Raw genomic sequence first — 20,633 nt, forward strand, 5'->3', positions numbered from 1 at the left:
TAAAGATAGTTCTCGTAAGTAAACTCGATATATGGACTTTGAAATCATAGAACTGATAAGGCATGTCTTTTGTTCTTCAGAATGTGGCGGCTTGAAGTTAGGGACTTCTGGGGCTGGACAATGTGTGGTGTGGAGGTAGAGGGTCCCTTTGGACCAGTGTGGTACTGTGATTACATTCTATTGAGTTGTTGGTAAGGCCCAGAACAAAGGGATGGAGGAGAGCCACATCCCAGTGTTTCTGCTGCTAGGACGGTCACCAGGTGCAAGGAATCCTGAAGGGCTTGGTGGAGGTTGTAGGATAGTGGGTGTACTTTGGAGTCAGGCATGCAGCAAAGGAGAAGAGGATGTCTAGTGGCTGTCCTGTGGCCACTAGTCAGTGGGCCAGGTACTCCCTGGGTAGGGGCTAGCCAAAGGCCTTCCTTATTAAAAATGTCAACTCAAGGGTGTTGGAGTGATTTTTTGCCTTTGTGACACAGCATTATCAACTTTATAATGGAAGTCAATGGAGATTATAGATTCTGTGGAAATTCTTTTATTCTGTAAGGGTGGACTTGCCTGGTCTATAAAGATTTTTTTCCGTTTCTGACAAGGGAGAGACTTAGACATTTCCCTGAGAAATAAATTTCCCTCATTGCTCATGCATGCTGACATAGCATTATGCCTTTGCCAGCTTCCCCAGTGACTTGCAAAAATTCCATAATCTAAGTACTCGTACAGAACATGTAACAGCACATCATAGAACTGGACCCGGAGGGTACTGCAAAAGACACATAGATTCCATGCAATTCAGAAAGGCAAAAAGGGACAAAGATAAAGTCATTGATAAATGTTTGGTTGTTTAAAAATTATCGTATGTGTATATTTTCAAAGGAGTAAATGGAATGAGTATTATACCAGAAATTCTAAGTCATAAAGTTAAATGGAAGTTGAGATAAAAAATCGTTTTAGTTTCCAGGTTGCAAAGTAGAAGTATCTGTTGGCAGAGAAAGTGAGAAACCTTCAAATGCTAGCAGTGGGAAAGGAGAGAAGCTGACCAGGGCTGTGAGGTGACCTGTTTAGGGATTTTTATTTAAATTGTTAATTGAGTTTTTTTGTGGTAAAGTGTATATAACAAAATAGGCCAACTTAACCCATTTTGTTTTTTGTTTTGTTTGAGGCTGGAGTGCAATGGTGCGATCAAAGCTTACTGCAACCTCAACCTCCTGGGGCTCAAAAGATCCTTCTACCTCAGAGTCTCAAGGCATGCACCACCACACCCAGCTAATTTTTACAGTTATTTTGTAGAGACAGGGTCTCACTATTTTGCCCAGCCTGCTCTTGAAGTCCTAGGCTCCAGTGATCCTCCCATCTTGACCTCCCAAAGTGCTTAATTATCAGCTCTATTTCCAAAACTTTTTAATCCCTCCAAACTTTAGGGGTTTGTTTTGTAATTGGTTGTCTCAGAATTTTTAAGCTTAAAGAAACACAGCATTCAAACCCTTCATTTTTCAGTTTCAGTATATGCCACATGTTAGGGTTGATTCTACTAGTTGTATGTCTCTCGTTTATCAGTTTCCTTTAATCTTTTCTGTTGCTGCATGTTTGGTTGAAGAGGACATCCATCCAAGTAGGGAAGGGAGGATATTGTTCTGCCAAGGGCATATGAGTAGCTGTGTTCCTCTACTGAGATCTCCAGGGCAATTCTGTTTGTAGGAGAACATGGGTAGCATGGTTTCCTTGTGCTTATTTAATGTATTTTAAAATTAAAAAGCAATGTTATACATCTACAATCTAGAAAAAAATTTAAGAATTTGTCATGACTTTGAACATAAAAATGATTCTTTTTGCATATTTTTCACATACGTCTTTGACATAATTGATTATTATGCATCTAACATCTACAAATAACTTGCTTTTTTCATCTAATATATCACTTACAATTTCTCATTTTCCTCAATTATGTTCATAATAAATAATCCAAAGAATGCATGTAGCTTAATTTATATAACCATACTATTTTCTTTGATATTTAGATTGTTGAAAGTTATAACTGTGTAAGTAAACATCTTCAGACATCTTCTTTCTATAGTTTAACTCCTTCATTTTAGTGTTTGAGAGGGAGACACACACACACACAATGCTCACACGTATCTTTTTTGTTTTGTTTTGTTTTGTTTTTTTGAGACGGAGTCTCGCTCTGTCGCCCAGGCTGGAGTGCAGTGACCGGATCTCAGCTCACTGCAAGCTCCGCCTCCTGGGTTTATGCCATTCTCCTGCCTCAGCCTCCCGAGTAGCTGGGACTACAGGCGCCCGCCACCTCGCCCGGCTAGTTTTTTTTATTTTTTAGTAGGGACGGGGTTTCACCGTGTTAGCCAGGATGGTCTCGATCTCCTGACCTCGTGATCCGCCCATCTCGGCCTCCCAAAGTGCTGGGATTACAGGCTTGCGCCACCGCGCCCGGCCGCTCACACGTATCTTGTTGTGGGCAGTGGCTCCTGCATTTTTGGTGAAGATTTGGTAAAATCAGTGGTGATGTGTTTTTGTAATTATGATAAACATCGGATAGATGACAAATGTTTGACTTGGTTACAGGTTGTGAAAATCTTGGAGAAGCACGACCCCTTGAAGAACACCCAGGCAAAATATGGGTCTATCCCTCCAGATGAGGCCAGTGCTGTGCAGAATTATGTAGAACACATGCTCTTCTTGTTGATTGAAGAGCAAGCCAAGGATGCTGCAATGGGGCCGATTCTGGAATTTGTGGTCTCTGAGAACATCATGGAGAAACTTTTCCTTTGGAGCTTGAGAAGGGAATTTACTGATGATACTAAAATTGAGCAACTAAAGATGTATGAGATGTTGGTCACCCAGTCGCACCAGCCTCTGCTGCACCACAAACCCATTCTGAAGCCTCTGATGATGTTGTTGAGCTCTTGTTCAGGAACAACCACCCCCACTGTGGAGGAGAAGCTGGTTGTCCTACTCAATCAGCTCTGTTCCATTCTTGCCAAAGATCCATCCATTTTAGAACTCTTCTTCCACACCAGTGAAGACCAAGGCGCTGCCAACTTCCTCATCTTCTCCCTTCTGATTCCCTTCATTCACCGAGAGGGGGCAGTAGGCCAGCAAGCTCGGGATGCATTGTTATTCATCATGTCTCTCTCTGCTGAGAACAGCATGGTGGCCCATCACATCGTGGAGAACACCTACTTTTGTCCAGTAAGTCTCTCTCCTTGGCATGTTTTCCACTCACTCCCTTTTTTCTCTTCTGTTGCTAATGATGAATACTATCTTACTCCCTTTTTTCTCCCAGTAAGTTGTACTTGGCACCTCCTATGGAAAGATGTTTAGAGGAAATCTTTTGGAGGGAGCAGAGGAGTCTAAGTTGAGACGCTATTTGTCTGAGCAGCGTCAGCTCATCATAAGCCAACAGAGGAAGCTAGATGTGTTACCGTTTTTGGTTAATTTTTACTGTGTTAAGAATGATTTTAATTGTTCTAGGAGCATAGGAGCATATCCTGAGAGATTGGTAAAACCTGTGCTTTCTGATTCCTTAGCTTTTCAGGTTGATTTTGCTCCAAGGAATCATGGCATGTGATAAGACCTCCACTGCTGGTTTCACAAATTAATTTGTTTCTCAGCAAGAAAATGACCGCTAGTTTTAGTGTATTTTGTTGTCATAGGAACATGGGGTGGTGGAGTGGGAGTTCAACAGTCAGTGTGTAGGGACCACGCTGACAACACCAAATGCTGGCAAGATGTGGAGGAGTAGAAACTCTCATTCATTGCTGATGGGAATGCACAATGGTACAGCTACTTTGGAAGACAGTTTGGCAGTTTCTTACAAAACTAAACATACTCTTGCCGTGTGGTCCATCTATTGCACTCCTTGATATTTACCTAAAGGAGCTGAAAACTTACGTCCACCCAAAAACCTGCACATGGGTGTTTATAGAAGCTTTATTTATAATTGCCAAAAACTTGGAAGCAAACAAGATGTCCTTTAGCAGGTGAATAGATAAATAAAGTGGGGTTATATGCAGATAATGGAACATTTTTCAGCTAAAAAGAAATGAGCTGGTAAGCCATGAATAGATATGGAAGAACCTTAAATGCTTATTACTAAGTGAAAGAAGCCAATCTGAAAAGGGTGCCTACTATATGATTCCAACTATATGACATTCTGGAAAAGGCAAAACTATGGAGACAATAAAAAGACTATTTTCTTCCCCTGAGCATTGGGGCAGGGTGAGGGATGAATAAGCAAAGCACAGAGGACTTTTATGGCAGTGAAATTACTTTGTATAATACTGGTATGGTGGGTACATGTCAATATACATTTGTCCAGACCCATAGAATGTAAAACACTGAGTGAGCACTCATGTAAACTATGTTTTCTGGGGTGACTCTACTGCGTCACTGTGAGTTCATCAGTTGTAACAAATGTAGCCCTCTGGTAGGGGATATTGATAATCAGGGAGCCTGTGCGTGTGTTGGGGCAGCGGGTGTGTGGGATGTCTCTGTACCTTCCTCTCCATTTTGTTGTGAACCTTAAACTGCTCTAAAGAAAACCTCTTAACGGCAGTTTTGAGAGGGAGCTATACGAGGTTTGGGTTTTAGCTTATTTGAATTGTTTAATTCAGTTGTGTAATTCTGCTGTTAAAGGAGAGCAGGTATTGTAACAAATCAAAATATTCAGATGGTTCACTTGATCAATATGCAAAAGGCAATTTAGAAAATACCATTTACAAGAGCAACATAATCATAAGGTATCTTGAAATAAATCTAACAAATACATGAAAGACCTTTATGGAGAAAATTATAAAGGGCATAAAAGATCTAAATAAATGGAAAGCTCTACAGCTTGTAGATACTGTACAGATGAGACATTCCTGCAAATTAATCTATAAAGTTGATGCAATTTATGTTTTAAAAACTTTTTATTATGAGAAAAAGTAAAATACAGAAAATTTAAAACACTAAGATGAACACTGTATGCACACCACCTAGATTCAAAGTTGTTAATATTTTGCCATTCTTTGGTATTTTATGCTTTTATTTGTTTTGTTGTACCATTTGAAATTAAGTTACAGACGTTAGATACTTTAGTCTGTATCTCCTATGAATGGGGACATTCTCCCACATAACCACAATACTGTTATTATACCTAAGAGCATTATACAATAATTCCTTAATATGATCTAGTATCCATTTCTCCCATTATGCCCCAAATTACTTTCATAGCTTTTTTCTCTCTTTGTACTTTCTCTACCCTTTGTAGAGTCCAATAAAAGATATACATCTAGCTATCAGGTCTCTTTAGTCTCTATTAATATAATAACAACCTGCCATTTTTCTTCCCCATGACATTGACTTTTTAAGAGACCAAGCCGTAAAACATCCCCACATACTGAGTTTGATTGTTTCTTGTGTAGTTTGACTTGTCCCTAACCCTGCATTTCCTACAAATTGGACTTAGATCTACATGCCCAGTTAAATTTAGGTTAAATATTTTTGTCAAGGATACTTTACAAGTGATGCTATATACTTATTGCATTACAGCAAGGAGCCTGTGTTAAGTTATTCCACTGTTGGTGATACAATGAGACCCCAGTTAATACTTATTAGAGTAGTAAGTATTAAGTGGTAACTGTATTGTCAAGAGTGTGGAAAAAAAACCAAGAACTTTTGAGAATATAAATTGGCATAGTAACTCAGGAAAGCAGTATGGCAATGTTTGGTAAAACTGAATATTTGCATACCGTGTGATCCTGCAACTTCTCTTCTAGATATCTGGCCTGGAGAAATCTGGCACTTATTTACAAGGATACATATACAAAGATGTTCAATAAAACAGTGATTTGAACAACAGAAAAATAGAAGTACGTGAAGTGAAAGATAAACTGATTTATTCATACATCATACATCAGTGGAATACTTTTCAGCATTCAAAGTGTATGAATCATGTATTGTCATGTAACTATATGTATGAACAGCAGTAAATCAAAAAACATGTTGAGTTATTTATTTATTTATTGAAACAGAGTCTCGCTCTGTCACCCAGGCTGGAGTGTGGTGGCGTGATCTCGGCTCACTGCAACCCTGCCTCCCGGGTTCAAGTGATTCTAATGCCTCAGCCTCCCGAATAGCTGGGACTACAGGCGTGTGCCACCATGCCCGGGTAATTTTTTGTATTTTTAGTAGAGACAGAGTTTCACCATGTTGACCAGGCTGGTCTTGAACTCCTAACCTCAAGTGATCTGCCTGCCCGGACTCCCAAAATGCTGGGATTACAGGCATGAGCCACTGTGCCGCCTAGAGTTTACATAAAATTTTAAAACACAGAATCTTAGTGTATGCTGTTTTTTGGATACATATGCATACAGTAAAATTATAAAACAACCGCAAGGATAATAATATATGCGAAGTTCAAGACTGTGACTTTCTGGGGGCGAAGGAAGGAGAAGGGATGGTAATGAGATTGGAGTGGGGGTGTAGTTCTCTTTCTAATTTTTATTGTTTGAAAAAATCAGTGTTCTGAAGAAATTTTTGCAGAATATTAAAATCTGTTAAGTCTTGGTGATGGGTTTCTATTATGCTTTGTGTATTTTTGATATTTCATAATTAAAAAACTTTATTATGACAAGAATAGACCATTTTTAATGTTTAAATTTCTGTTTAACTGTGTCATAAGCAGATTTTAGTTGAGTGTTGCTTTTATAAAAACGTATTTTAAAACACTGTACGGATCATTAAAGTTGGAGGGAAAACAACATCTCCAGCTGACCTTGTTTGCTAGAATGGAACACGAGCTTCATTGTGTTAAGTTGCCCCTTAGGATAGATCCCATAATCTCATTTGTACCCAGTTTTCTATAATTACATCTGACAACGTAATTAAAAAAAAAAGGCCTCTTTATGTTGAAGATAAAAGCATACTCTATTAACCATCCAGCTAAGGACCACAGTTGACAAAAAGGTTTCTCTAATTAGCATGATTGTCAAAGTGTGTTAACATCAGGCTGTTGGAAGAGTAATGACTCTTTCAGGAAATTGGACCACTTTTGTAAACCTTTACTGTTATAGTTGATAGGAAGAGCTTGCTGGTTCTGCTGCCTCATAACTCAAGATGTGCTTTCCCAGGGAAAGAAGGAGAATGAAGATACTCTAGGGAACAATTTGGTGCCAACAAAAGGGGACTAAATGACCCTGTCACTTTTTAAAAAAAAAAAAACAAATATTGACAGTTAAGCCCATGCCACTATTATATACTGGCAACTGTAGAAAACAGTGTATACATAAATCAAGTAATGCAAATTAAAGCAAGCGACCTTTAGGTACACAGCCGCAGGTAGAATGTTATTTATCCCATATCCAAAATTTATGAGGCTTTTTATTTTGGCAAGTTGTATCAAATAGTCCCTACCAGGTGTTATGCTGCGAGCTTCAGACTAAAGCCATCTGCCAAAAATCTTTGTGTTTGCTAAAATTAACCAGATATCGTTAGATGTTTAAAGTTAAACATTACTTGTTCACTGCTCTGTACGTGTCTTCTTTCTTTTTTTCTTTTTCTTTTTGTATGTCATCTTTCTTTCCTTCATTGGAAACATTTCTATGTGTAAAACATTATGCAAATCAAATTATGTGTAAAACATTATGCAAATCTTGGTACATGCATTATTTTCTTTAATCCTGGCAACAACTCAGTGAAGAAACGGAAATTTAGAGAACTTTAATAACTGCCTGTCAGTGGCAGACTCTGTTTCAAAACCACGTTTGTCTGATATTAAAATCCTTGGTCTCAGCAACTGTGTTGCTATACTGCTACCAGGGAAGTTGTTTGCTTTTTTGTCTGTTGTTATCCTTGTGGTTTTACATGTGATTTGTTTCTTTTAAAGAGATTCTTGAGGGAAAATAAGTGAAAAATAAGTGCACATAAGTGAAAAATAAGTGAAAATGGGTTAATGTTTAATGTGTTGGGAATAAATAGAATATTTTGCAATTTTTTTTTGTGTGTGTGTGAATGGGAATCCAAGGATCAATAAAAGTCTAAAATACTGGATGGGAATTTTATTTTTAATGAGCTGTTGAATACATCTATATTTAAACTTTTATAATTTAATTCTAAGTTAAAAAATGAAATTTAAAAGTAAATAGAATGTTCTATTCATCTCTTAACCTAGAAAAGTTAGCTACAGACCTGTTGGTATCTTTCCTTTTCCTTGTCCTGTTCCCACAGCACTCTGTATCCCCTTAAGTAGTAATTATCTTTCTTGCATTTATTGGTTTATCAGCCATATTCTCCATCTCTCCTGGTCTGACTTGTTCACTAATCTTTCCCCAGGACCAGTCTTGCATATGTCTGGCCCACAGTCTGTGTTCTAGAAATATGTGCAGTCTGGGTGAATGAATCTGAACTCTGAGCACAGCCTAGGAAGGGAGGATATAAATACCATAAAGATTTAGAATCTTGTTCCTAAGACTGTATAATACTCTTTGTTCTGCAGAATATTTTCTCCTCTGTTTCTTTGCCATTCTGAAGGAGGTAGCAGAGAAACTTTTTGTAGTGGCAGGACCATGATAGGACTTCCTGTTCAGCTCTCACTTCTGTACGGACAACGTCCTTCTGTTTTCTGGGAGTATCCTTGTGCATAGAGAGTGTCCTTCTGTACAGGGACCGTCCTTCTGGGTGGGCAGGCTTCTGTTCACATCTCAGCCATGCCCTTTCAGAATACTCATTTTAAAAAGTGAATATTACATATGTGTTATTTTTAATTACCGTCACTGATGTATGTAATTTGAAAATTAATGTTGCTGTAATTATATTGATATACTGAATAGTTATTCCCAGCTTTTTAGTCAGACAAATTAAGCCTGTCTTTATGAATTCATCTCCAAAGCCTCAAAGTGGTTAAGAAATCAGGAGTATGCAGAATTAAAGCCTTTGTTCTGTGGTTAATTTAGCATGAGTTAGCAAATGTAATTGATTTAAAAAAATGTGGCATCAAGATTAGATTTCTCTTCGAGGAGAACTTTTGGTTTCTGTTCTCTTTTGCCGGAGATTTCTGATTTCTAAGAAGCAACTCATTTGGGTCACATTCAAAACTGGAATGAAAGTGTTTGTATGGGTATGTTCACTTTGAACAGGGGACATTCTCCTTTGGGACCACAGATGCCCTGATTTTTTAAAAAGAGATAAATGTACTGTCCTGTTTACGGTTGTATTTTCTTAACGTAGTGCCTGGCCTGAAGTAAGTGTTTGGTATTTCTTTTTTTAAGGAGTGAGTAAATGAATGAATGATTAAAGGTTGCCAGGAACCAGGAAATAGAACAGAGAAATGTATATAATTTTTTGATTTCTCTAGTACTGAAATGGTTCACCTATTTGTCTCCCTGTCCTTTATACTCCACTGGGGGCTCCTATACCATCTCCCCCACCCCTCCTAGACCCTCCCATGACTTCATATGGTCTCTCCATGTTAAGACCTCCCCGACCTGTACTCTGTTGTTGAGTTGCATATGTTATTCATGGGAAGGACTCCTAGCATCTGAAACTCAACATACCTGACTGGACAAATCATCCATACCTCCAGTGTGGACTGGAATGAACAAATCAGATCAGGAGAGATGGAGAAGGTAGGCAATACACTAATACATGCAAGAAAGATGATTGCTACACAAAGGCATACAGGAGTGCTGTGGGAACAGGACAGGGGGAAAAGGGAGGCAACAATAGGTCTACAGATAATTTTTTTCCAAGTTTAGCATACCTAAGCCCACCCCTCCTTCTGACTTCCTGTTTGTGATTCCAGGCACTGTGGATTATTTTGTCATATCTCATCTGTCTAAATCTCCTTTTCCTTCTCTCTCTGGTTCATATGGCTTGAGGTCTCATCTACATGTTGACAGCTCCGTCTCCAGCCCAGAGCTCTCTTTTAAGCATCAGCCCCACATATCTGAATACTGGACTCTCCATTTGGATGCCTCACATGCTCCTCATGTTGTCATATAAAACCCTGCAGGATCTGATTCCCGTTCACCTTGCCAGCCTCTTTCTACCTGTAATTCTGCACTCTAAAAAATACTGCGCTTCTCTTAGTTCCTGGAGAATACCGTCTTTGTTTTCTCCTTTGAGCTTTTGTATATGCTGTTTTCTCTGCTTGGAATATTCTTCCCCCTACTCTTTTTCTGGCTAACTCCTACTTACTCTTCATCAGCTTAGACATCACTTCTTCTGAGAATATTTCCTGCTGCCAACCCTCCAAATCTGAGTTAAGTCTTTTGTACACCCACAGCACTATATATTTTCTATTATGTATTCTGAGCATTTCTAACACTGTTTTAATTGCCCGTTAATCTCTCATTAGACAGTGAGATCAATGAGTATGTCACTGTTTCTTTTCTGGGCCTGCCTCATTATATTTTCTTGAATGTTTCCATCTCATTCGAGGCCATTGTCACCTCAGGGTTTGTGCTAGAGCAAAGACTTTTGTAGCTGGCCTTTTTTTTTTTTTTTCTTTTAAGGCACTCCAGCTCTGTTGGCCAGGCTGGAGTGCAGTGGTCCAATCTCAGCTCACTGCAACCTCCGCCTCCCAGGTACAAGTGATTCTCTCTTACCTCAGTCTCCCGAGTAGCTGAGATTACAGACTCATGCCACCATGCCCAGCTAAATTTGTATTTTTAGTAAAAACTGGGTTTCGCCTTGTTGGTCGGACTGGTCTCAAACTCCTGGTTCAAGTGATCCACCCACCTCAGCCCTGCAAAGTGCTGGGATTACAGGCATGAGCCACCACCCCTGGCCCCATAGCTGACTCCTTTGCATTCATTCTGTGCCATATCTGGCCATCCTATACATATCTAGCAAGTCAGGATCTCCAAGTTGCTGCTTAATTCAGTATCACTTCCCAGCTGGGAGGCCTCCAGTACTATGAAATTCATTGCTTCCCTGGTTTGATATTCCACAAAGTAAAATCAACAAGCACTCAGCATTAAGTGTGTTATCTTCTTACATTTCTGTGTCTATTAAAGGCATCACCATTTTCTTGGTGACCAAGTTGGGTAAGTTGACAGTTTTGAGTTATCCCACTTACCAAGCCCAAAGGCTGTCAGTTTAAATTAAGGAACAGAACACTAAGGGAGGAAGCAAGCCCTAAGAGTATTGGATTAATGCCAGACCGATAGATGTCATGGTTAGATCACCCTCATATCCACCTTCCATGTGATACTCAAATTTTATTTCCTCCTCTCTTTTCCTAGTGCTGATGCCTCCAATGTAGACTCACTTTATCTCTGCTTGAATCTTGTCATTACATCTAACTAGCTGATTGCTGTCCCCCAGTTCTTGCTCCTTGCTATTGTTTGTGAAGATCAAATGAGAAAATATATGTGGAAGTGCTTTCTAAACTACAAACGTGCAGCTGTCAGTCATGACCTCAAGCATGCAAGGAATTGCATGGAATCTTTCTCATAAAGCTCGTGGTTCCAATGTATGTGACATTCTGTCCTGGACCACCTCAAAACAGGGGATTCTCTAGGCTGGGGTATGTGCCTTCTCTGTATTTGCCCTTGATGTATTGTACTATAGGATGTTGTTTATGAATTTGTTCCTCTCCTGAACTTCTTGAGGCCAGAATAATGTTTCATTCATCTTTGTGTGTACTTCCCCTGCACCAAGGCCAGCATAGTGCCTGGCACATGAGAGATGAACAACCCATACCAACTATGTGTATATTAGCCAGATAGTTCTGGTATTGCTGTCCTACCAGAGTTGTTCTTCCCTACTGTCTCCACCTGTTTGCATCGTTTTTAGCTGGCTGATGGGCTCTTATATCTGGAACCAGCAGCATTGGCATCACCTGTGAGCTGTTAATTGCAGGTTGAGAACTTTGGAAAAGCATTTATTTTGTTTTTATTTCTGAATACAGGTACTTGCAACTGGGCTCAGTGGTCTCTACTCTTCCCTGCCTACAAAGCTAGAAGAGAAAGGCGAGGAATGGCACTGCCTTCTGAAAGATGATTGGCTTCTACTTCCTTCTCTTGTCCAGTTCATGAACTCCCTGGAGTTTTGCAATGCAGTCATACAGGTACCAGAGCACGATAAAGGATCCCTTTGCTATAGCTTCATTCAGAGCACAAGCATTGCAAAGGATTAATTTAAAAGCATTCACTTTTTAAAATGTTAATAAATGTTTATGGAATATTGGTGCTTTACTTTAAGCCAAGGGAATGTCCTTGAATGAGTGAAAATGTGAGTTTGTAGGTTTCTGTAAGTTTTAACTGAGAAAAAGAAATGAGTAGATTTTCTTTATCTTCTTTATAAAAAGTGTTAATTCTGTTTTGATTATCTACTTAGCCATCAAAAAATAAGTTCAATGCCTGATTCATTAAATAGATATTTTTAGGTTTCTAAGTACTCTAGATTATACTACTTTTACTTCAAGGTCTTCTTGGGAATTTATAAAGGAGAACACTTTATTTTGCTTAATGGTGCATACTACATAAAGAATATTTTTTGTGTGTACTTCCCCTGTGTTATCTCAATTGAATTTAGAAGAAGTTAAGCATTTTCATTGAAACACAAATTAAATTTGCTTTGAAATTGGCCTGTTTGGGGGGGAAAAAAACAACCACTGAACTCCTGTGTATTTGGCTTCTTGATTAGATTTTTACCTTTAGATTTCTTGTTACTGTTTTCAATAAAAATCAGATTTTATATATATTTAAAGATGTGGTAAGTTTTCATTAAAATGTTTTGTTCCATATAGCATAAATATTACTTTAATATTAGATTTATGAAGAAATCAAGTTTTCTTTATAGTGATTGTGGGATGAAAAATGTTAGTTATAATCTGTTTATCTACCAAATAAAGAAATAGCCTCTGGAAGAAAATACAAGTAAATTATCTTAGTTCCGTCTCATTTTTATTGCTAAGTCAAAGGAAGTTTTATTTATATATAAAAAAATGGATTACATCTTATTTTTTCCTTTAATATTGAGTCTATCAACATTTTCTTGCAGTTTGTGGAAATAAAAAAGATGGAACTACTATTAGTTCTTCCCCAAAAATATATACACACAGAGAGATTATCAGTAATTTAAAGATCTAGCCTCACTTTCCTAGAAATTGCTTTTTACTTTGTTGTTTGACTTTCTTCCTCTTTTTCATTGTCTTCTTTTTTAAGAAAGAGAAATAAAGCTAATAGGCTTGGTAAGAACAGGGAAATTATATATTTCATACTGTATTTTGACATTGAAACCATATACTTTTAAGATTTTTTGTTTGGGGAAGACTACTGAAAAGGTTACTTATAAAAGATATTAGTAGAGGGTTATCCACACTAAATATATTTTGGAAATCAAATATGAGAAGTATTGTACCTCTGATAATGTTTTCTGCTTTCAAATATTATCTATTTTTCTGAAAATATTTTAAAATGCCTTTCTCTTTAATGTAAGTGACTATCAGGAAATACATATTTAAAATGAGAAAATGTTTTCTGCTAGCAAAATAAATGCATTTAATTATTCGTTTTGACAGTTATGCTTAGTTTTTAAAATTAGTTACAGGTTGAGATGTGATTTAGAAGAAAGTAAGGGGCAAAAATTAAACTTTCCAGTTTGTAAACTTTAATTTATGAATCCTTATACATACTCAGTCTGTTTATTGTGTTTTTTCCAAACACACAGTTTAAAATTACCAATATTATGTTTGCAAGTTCAACTTCTGTGAATTTTAACCAAGCTGTTTATGCTGGAATAAGCTATTTGAAGGGCTTACATGACAGTATGAGGTCTGATTTGTTCTTTAATCACAGAATAAATGGCCAAAATTTGGATCTCCTTTTTGAGTTCAGGATGTACACAGAATTGTTTTATTTTAAGAACTGAAGATTGAACTCTTTGCCTTTTTCTTGACTATCTGCGTCTCTCTTAGGTGGCTCACCCCTTGATTCGAAATCAGCTTGTCAATTATATTTACAATGGATTTTTGGTACCAGTCTTGGCTCCTGCTCTCCATAAGGTCAGTGATTGGCTCATGTAATCTTCTGTCTCTATAATACAAGTGATGGACACTGAGGAGGGTAAACATAGTGTAACTGATTTGATGGTGACTTTAGCCTTATTTTTCTTCTCATTCTATCTCTATTTCTTAGCAATATCAAACACAGGTCTTAAAATGGCCACAGCTTAAACTGATGGGTTCTGTCTGGTGTCATAGAATACAGTATTGTGAGTGTTAAGTAGGATAGTCAGTCCAAAGGAACAATGGCAGATAGACTCCGACTCTGTGCCTGATTCGCTTTGTGGGTGGTGGCTACTTGGAACTGTCAAGCTGTCCTCCAAGGCTAAGTCTGTCATAGAGAATGCAAGGTATGCTGTGGGCATGGAGAGGAGCAGTAGTAGCACAAGTGCCATAGATTTGCCATCTACTTAATAGAACATAATTCTTTATTGTAACAGTTTTGTGACAGCAAAAATTAAAGTGAAGCCAAGTTAAGGTCCCATCAAAGGTTGGCTGTCTCATTAGCACCACTCTGAATTTCTTATGACTGTCTGATTTTGTATGATAAATCAACTGGTATCTTTTCCATTGTGAGCTGTCAGGCGACACCCCTGGGCCTAGAATTCTGATTTTTCATTTTTCCTTCACTAAGTAAAGAGAATTGTGCAGTATTTAGTTCAGGGGATCTTTGTCAAGATTTTGGAATCACACCTCTGGCAGGGACAGAAGCAAAGAGCAACTTGATCATATGTTGTTTTGATGGAATGCCCACCATTCTGCATCCTGAATTTCAATTTCTACAGGCTTTTATTTTACAGAAGCCAAAAATACTTGATTATGGCAACGTTGAAACCTTGCCATCCAAGCTGATGGGGTTTCTGGTTTAGAGCAGATCTTGACAGAAGATGTTCATCTCTTACTATTTAGTGCCTCTCCAGCATAGTGGCCATGTTTTCCAAGCCAAACAGGGTACTTGTTGACTTAGATTTTTATGTTATTTCTAGGTTCAAGAGGTCATCTTTGATGTGGTTTAAACATAAAAATACTGAGGTTTCCATGTTATTTTAGTAGTTTATGGGCACAAAGGAACCAAGTCTGTGAAATTAGATCTCTCTTGGAAAATAAGGGATTAACTTTGGAAAATACAGAACTTGTATTTGTTTCTAGGTTAACTTTGTGTTTGTCAATGTTTCATTGTTGCAGGGGTGGAATGGGTATCTTGCATTGAAGACCTCTAAACCTCTGCATGGACGAATTTTCCTCTTTGGAGGAACACAAGAGTGCTATAGAAATTCTCTGGCAGTAATTATCCATATATATACTCTCACACATTTAGACTTCTTTCTTCATTCATTTCCATCCTTTTCCTCATTGATCTATTGACATAAAATAATTTCCTGTCATTATTATAATAGTGACAATTATTATAATTACTATTTGTTCAGGAAATTTTATGTTATTATAATTAGCACACTTTAGTGTTACAAATATTAATGATAGCTCTTTATCCATAATTGAGGATACCTCAGAGAGCTGTTACGAGGATCTTACTGGTCACCCCACAATTCTTCTTCATAGCACTTAGCACAAGTAGAGTTAAATCATTACGTGTGCTATTACTTGCTTAATGTCTTCTCCACAGTGGCATGCACACTTCCGTGTATGGCATATTATCACATGTGTTTTGTTCACTGGGATATCTCCAGTGCTGAACACAGTACCTTAGACTTAGGAGGCTGAAGAAACAACACACCAATGGAATGTCTGTTAAAGTGCCAACAGAGTGCTGGCACTTAGTACTTTCCCAGACAGTGGTTTGTAAGAGAATAATAGCTGACATTTGATCTAGCACTTTACATGTATTATGTAATATCCTCAGTTGTGCCCATAATTAAAATGAGAGTTTTAAAACCATAAAGTTAATACATGCTTGTTGTAAAAATAAAAAAGTCAATGCTGAATATGTAAAATGAAAAGCGAATGTTACTGTATTAGGTTTGAATTTCCAACCCCTAATTAAGATTCCTTAACTTGTATCCATTGCAGACAATTTCTCTAAGGGCTATATAGCAACTAGGGAGAACGAAGACGGATTTTTTCCTTCTTAATTAATTTTTCTCCCTGTTCTCCGTCTGTTTTTTGTTTGTTTGCTTTTTTATCATTTACAGTGAACAGGGTTGGGGAGGGAGCAGGCCAGGGAAGGTGAACAGCCTCTCCTGTGGCTCTTGGCTCCCTATGTGGTTGATGAAGAAAGGAGCCATTTCACGAGTGGCAGGACAGGAAATCAGAAGCACTTGAACAAAGAAGTCTAGAACTGGATGTTTCTTGAGGGGTTCCCAGTGAGAGCAGTCATATCCTATATCCTATGTTTCCCCCTTTGATATGGGGAATGATACCAAGAAGTCTGGGCTCAGGTCTACTGGAGGGACTACTGTCTGTGTTTTCTATACTCCATGTCCACTGCCTTGACATGAACAGTATTTTTTTTTAAATTGTGTATTTATTTTTATTTTATTTTTATTATACTTTAAGTTCTGGGATACACATGCAGAATGTGCAGGTTTGTTACATATGTATACACGTGCCATGGTGGTTTGCTGCACCCATCAACTCATCATCTACATTGGGTGTTTCTCCTAATGCTATCCCTCCCCTAGCCCCCACCCCCTGACAGGCCCCGGTGTGTGATGTTTCCCTTTTTGTGTCCATGTGTTCTTGTTGTCCAACTCCCACTTATGAGTGAGAACATGCGGTGTTTGGTTTTCAGTTCCTGTGTTAGTTTGCTGAGAATGATGGTTTCCAGCTTCATCCATGTGCACGCAAAGGACATGAACTCATTCTTTTTTATGGCTGCATATTCCATGGTGTATATGTGCCACATTTTCTTTATCTAGTCCATCATTGATGGGCATTTGGGTTGGTACCAAGTCTTTGCTATTGTTAGTAGTGCTGAAATATATATAATATATATTGTTAGTGTGCATGTGTCTTTATAGTAGAATGATCTATAATCTTTTGGGTATATACCCAGTAATGGTATTGCTGGGTCAAATGGTATTTCTGGTTCTGGATCCTTGAGGAATTGCCGCACCATCTTCCACAGTGGTTGAACTAATTTACACTCCTGCCAACAGTGTAAAAGTGCTACTATTTCTCCACATCCTCTCCAGCATCTGTTGTTTCCTGACTTTTTAATGATTGCCATTCTAACTAGCATGAGATGGTATCTCATTGTGGTTTTGATTTGCATTTATCTAATGACCAGTGATGATGAGCTTTTTAAAATATGTTTGTTGGCTGCATAAATGTCTTCTTTTGAGAAGTGTCTGTTCATATCCTTTGCCCACTTTTTGATGGGGTTTTTTCTTGTAAATTTGTGTAAGTTCCTTGTAGATTCTGGATATTAGCCCTTTGTCAGATGGATAGATTGCAAAAATTTTCTCCCATTCTGTAGGTTGCGTGTTCACTTTGATGCTAGTTTCTTTTGCTGTGCAGAAGCTCTTTAGTTTAATTAGATCCCATTTGTCAATTTTGGCTTTTGTTGCCATTGCTTTTGGTGTTTTAGTCATGGAATCTTTGCCCATGCCTATGTCCTGGATGATATTGCCTAGGTTTTCTTCTAGGGTTTTTATGGTTTTAGGTCTTACATTTAAGTCTTTAATCCATCTTGAGTTAATTTTTGTATAAGGTGTAAGGAAGGGGTCCAGTTTCAGTTTTCTGCATATGGCTAGCCAGTTTTCTCAGCACCATTTATTACATAGGGAATCCTTTCCCCATTGCTTGTTTTAGTCAGGTTTGTTGAAGATCAGATGGTTGTAGATGTGTAGTATTATTTCTGAGGTCTCTGTTATGTTCCACTGGTCTATATATCTGTTTTGGTACCAGTACTGTGCTGTATTTATTACTGTAGCCTTGTAGTCTAGTTTGAAGTCAGGTAGTGTGATGCCTCCAGCTTTGTTCTTTTTGCTTAGGATTGTCTTGGCTATACAAGCTCTTTTTTGGTTCCATATGAAATTTAAAGTAGTTTTTTTCTAATTCTGTGAAGAAAGTCAATGGTAGCTTGATGGGGATAGCATTGAATCTATAAATTACTTTGGGCAGTATGGCCATTTTCACGATATTGAGTCTTCCTATCCATGAGCATGGAATGTTTTTCCATTTGTTTGTGTCCTCTCTTATTTCCTTGAGCAGTGGTTTGTAGTTCTCCTTGAAGAGGTCCTTTACATCCCTTGTAACTTGTATTCCTAGGTATTTTATTTTCTTTGTAGCAATTGTGAGTGGGAGTTCACTCATGATTTGGCTCTCTGTCTATTATTGATATATAGGAATGCTTGTGATTTTGCACATTAATTTTGTATCCTAAGACTTTGCTGAAGTTGTTATCAGTTTAAGGAGATTTTTGGCTGAGACGGTGGGGTTTTCTAAATATACAATCATGTCATCTGCAAACAGAGACAATTTGACTTCCTCTCTTCCTGTTTGAATACCCTTTATTTCCTTCTCTTGCCTAGTTGCCCTGGCCAGAACTTCCACTATTATGTTGAATAGGAGTGGTGAGAGAGGGCATCCTTGTCTTGTGCCAGTTTTCAAATAGAATGCTTCCAGCTTTTGCCTATTCAGTATGATATTGGCTGTGGGTTTGTCATAAATAGCTCTTATTATTTTGAGATACATTCCATCAGTACTTAGTTTATTGAGAGTTTTTAGCGTGAAGGGGTGTTGAATTTTATCGAAGGCCTTTTCTGCATGTATTGAGATAATCATGTGGTTTTTGTCATTGGTTTTGTTTATGCGATGGATTAGGTTTATTGATTTGCATATGTTGAACCAGCCTTGCATCACAGGGATGAAGCTGACTTGATTGTGGTGGATAATAAGCTTTTTGATGTGCTGCTAGATTCAGTTTGCCAGTATTTTCTTGAGGATTTTCACATCGATGTTCATCAGGGACATTGGCCTGAAATTTTCTTTTTTTGTTGTGTCTCTGCCAGATTTTGGTATCAGGATGATGCTGGCTTCATAAAATTAGTTAGGGAGGAGTCCCTCTTTTTCTATTGTTTGGAATAGTTTCAGAAGGAATGGTACCAGCTCATCTTTGTACCTTTGGTAGAATTTGGCTGTTAATCTGTCTAGTCCTGGGCCTTTTTTTTGGTTGGTAGGCATTAGTTAACTTCTTATCTGTTCAGGGATTCGACTTCTTCCTGGTTTGTCTTGGGAGGGTGTATGTGTCCAGGAATTTATCTCTTTCTTTTAGATTTTCTAGTTTATTTGCGTAGAGGTGTTTATAGTATTCTCTGATGGTAGTTTGTATTTCTGTGGGATCAGTGGTGATACCTCCTTTGTCATTTTTTGTTGTGTCTATTTGATTCTTCTCTCTTTTCTTCTTTGTTAGTCTGGCTAGCAGTCTATCTATTTTGTTAACCTTTTCAAAAAACCAGCTCCTGGATTCATTGATTTTTTTGAAGAGTTTTTCATGTCTCTATCTCCTTCAGTTCTGTTCTGATCTTAGGTGTTTCTCGTCTTCCGCTAGCTTTTGAATTTGTTTGCTCTTGCTTCTCTAGTTCTTTTAATTGTGATGTTAGGGTATCAATTTTAGATCTTTCCCACCTTCTCCTGTGGGCATTTAGTACTATAAATTTCCCTTTAAATACTGCTTTAGCGGTGTCCCAGAGATTTTGGTATGTTGTGTCTTTGTTCCCATTGGTTTCAAAGTATTTATTTCTGCCTTAATCTCATTATTTATCCAGTAGTCATTCAGGAGCAGGTTGTTCAGTTTCCATGTAGTTGTGTGGTTTTGAGTGAGTTTCTTAATCCTGAGTTCTAATTTGATTGCACTGTGGTTGATCTGAGGGACTGTTTGTTATGATTTCCATTCTTTTGCATTTGCTGAGGAGTGTTTTACTTCCAATTATGTGGTCAATTTTAGAATAAGTGTGGTGCTGAGAAGAATGTATATTCTGTTGATTTGGGGTGGAGAGTTCTGTAGATGTCTATTAGGTCTGCTTGGTCCAGAGCTGAGTTGAAGTCCTGAATATCCTAGTTAATTTTCTTTCTCATTGATCTGTCTCGTATTGACAGTGGAATGTTAACATCTCCCGCTATTATTGTGTGGGAGTCTAAGTCTCTTTGTAGGTGTCTAAGACCTTGTTTTGTGAATCTGGGTGCTCCTCTAGTGGGTGCATATATATTCAGGATAGTTAGCTCTTCTTGTTGAATTGATCCCTTTACCATTATGTAAGGCCCTTCTTTGTCTCTTTTGATCTTTGTTGGTTTAAAGTATGTTTTATCGGAGACTAAGATTGTAACCCTGCTTTTTTTTGCTTCCATTTGCTTGGTAAATATTCCTCCATCCCTTTATTTTGAGCCTATGTGTGTCTTTGTACATGAGATAGATCTCCTGAATACAGTACACTGATGGGTCTTAATTCTTTATCCAATTTGCAAGTCTCTGTCTTTTAACTGGGGGCATTTAGCCCGTTTACATTTAAGGTTAATATATGTTATGTGTGAATTTGATCCTGTCATTATGATGCTAGCTGGTTATTTTGCCCATTAGTTGATGCAGTTTCTTCATAGTGTCAATGGTCTTTACAGTTTGGTATGTTTTTGCAGTGGCTGGTTTTGGTTTTTCTTTTTCATATCTAGTGCTTCC

The 20,633-nt window shown here is 37.9% G+C and overlaps 1 protein-coding gene across 1 annotated transcript in view; it reads left to right on the forward strand.

Moving 5' to 3' along the window:
* The window catches only part of FAM160A1 (family with sequence similarity 160 member A1), a 275,216-nt gene that overhangs the window by 179,644 nt on the left and 74,939 nt on the right, over window positions 1–20,633 (forward strand). Inside the window, exons 4-6 of the mRNA XM_010372514.2 lie at window positions 2,572–3,198; window positions 11,903–12,061; window positions 13,913–13,999. Coding sequence (XP_010370816.1) covers window positions 2,572–3,198; window positions 11,903–12,061; window positions 13,913–13,999 — 873 coding nt within the window. The remainder of the gene's footprint in view (window positions 1–2,571; window positions 3,199–11,902; window positions 12,062–13,912; window positions 14,000–20,633) is intronic.

Source organism: Rhinopithecus roxellana, chromosome 2, assembly GCF_007565055.1.
Source record: "Rhinopithecus roxellana isolate Shanxi Qingling chromosome 2, ASM756505v1, whole genome shotgun sequence".
Lineage (NCBI taxonomy): Eukaryota > Metazoa > Chordata > Mammalia > Primates > Cercopithecidae > Rhinopithecus > Rhinopithecus roxellana.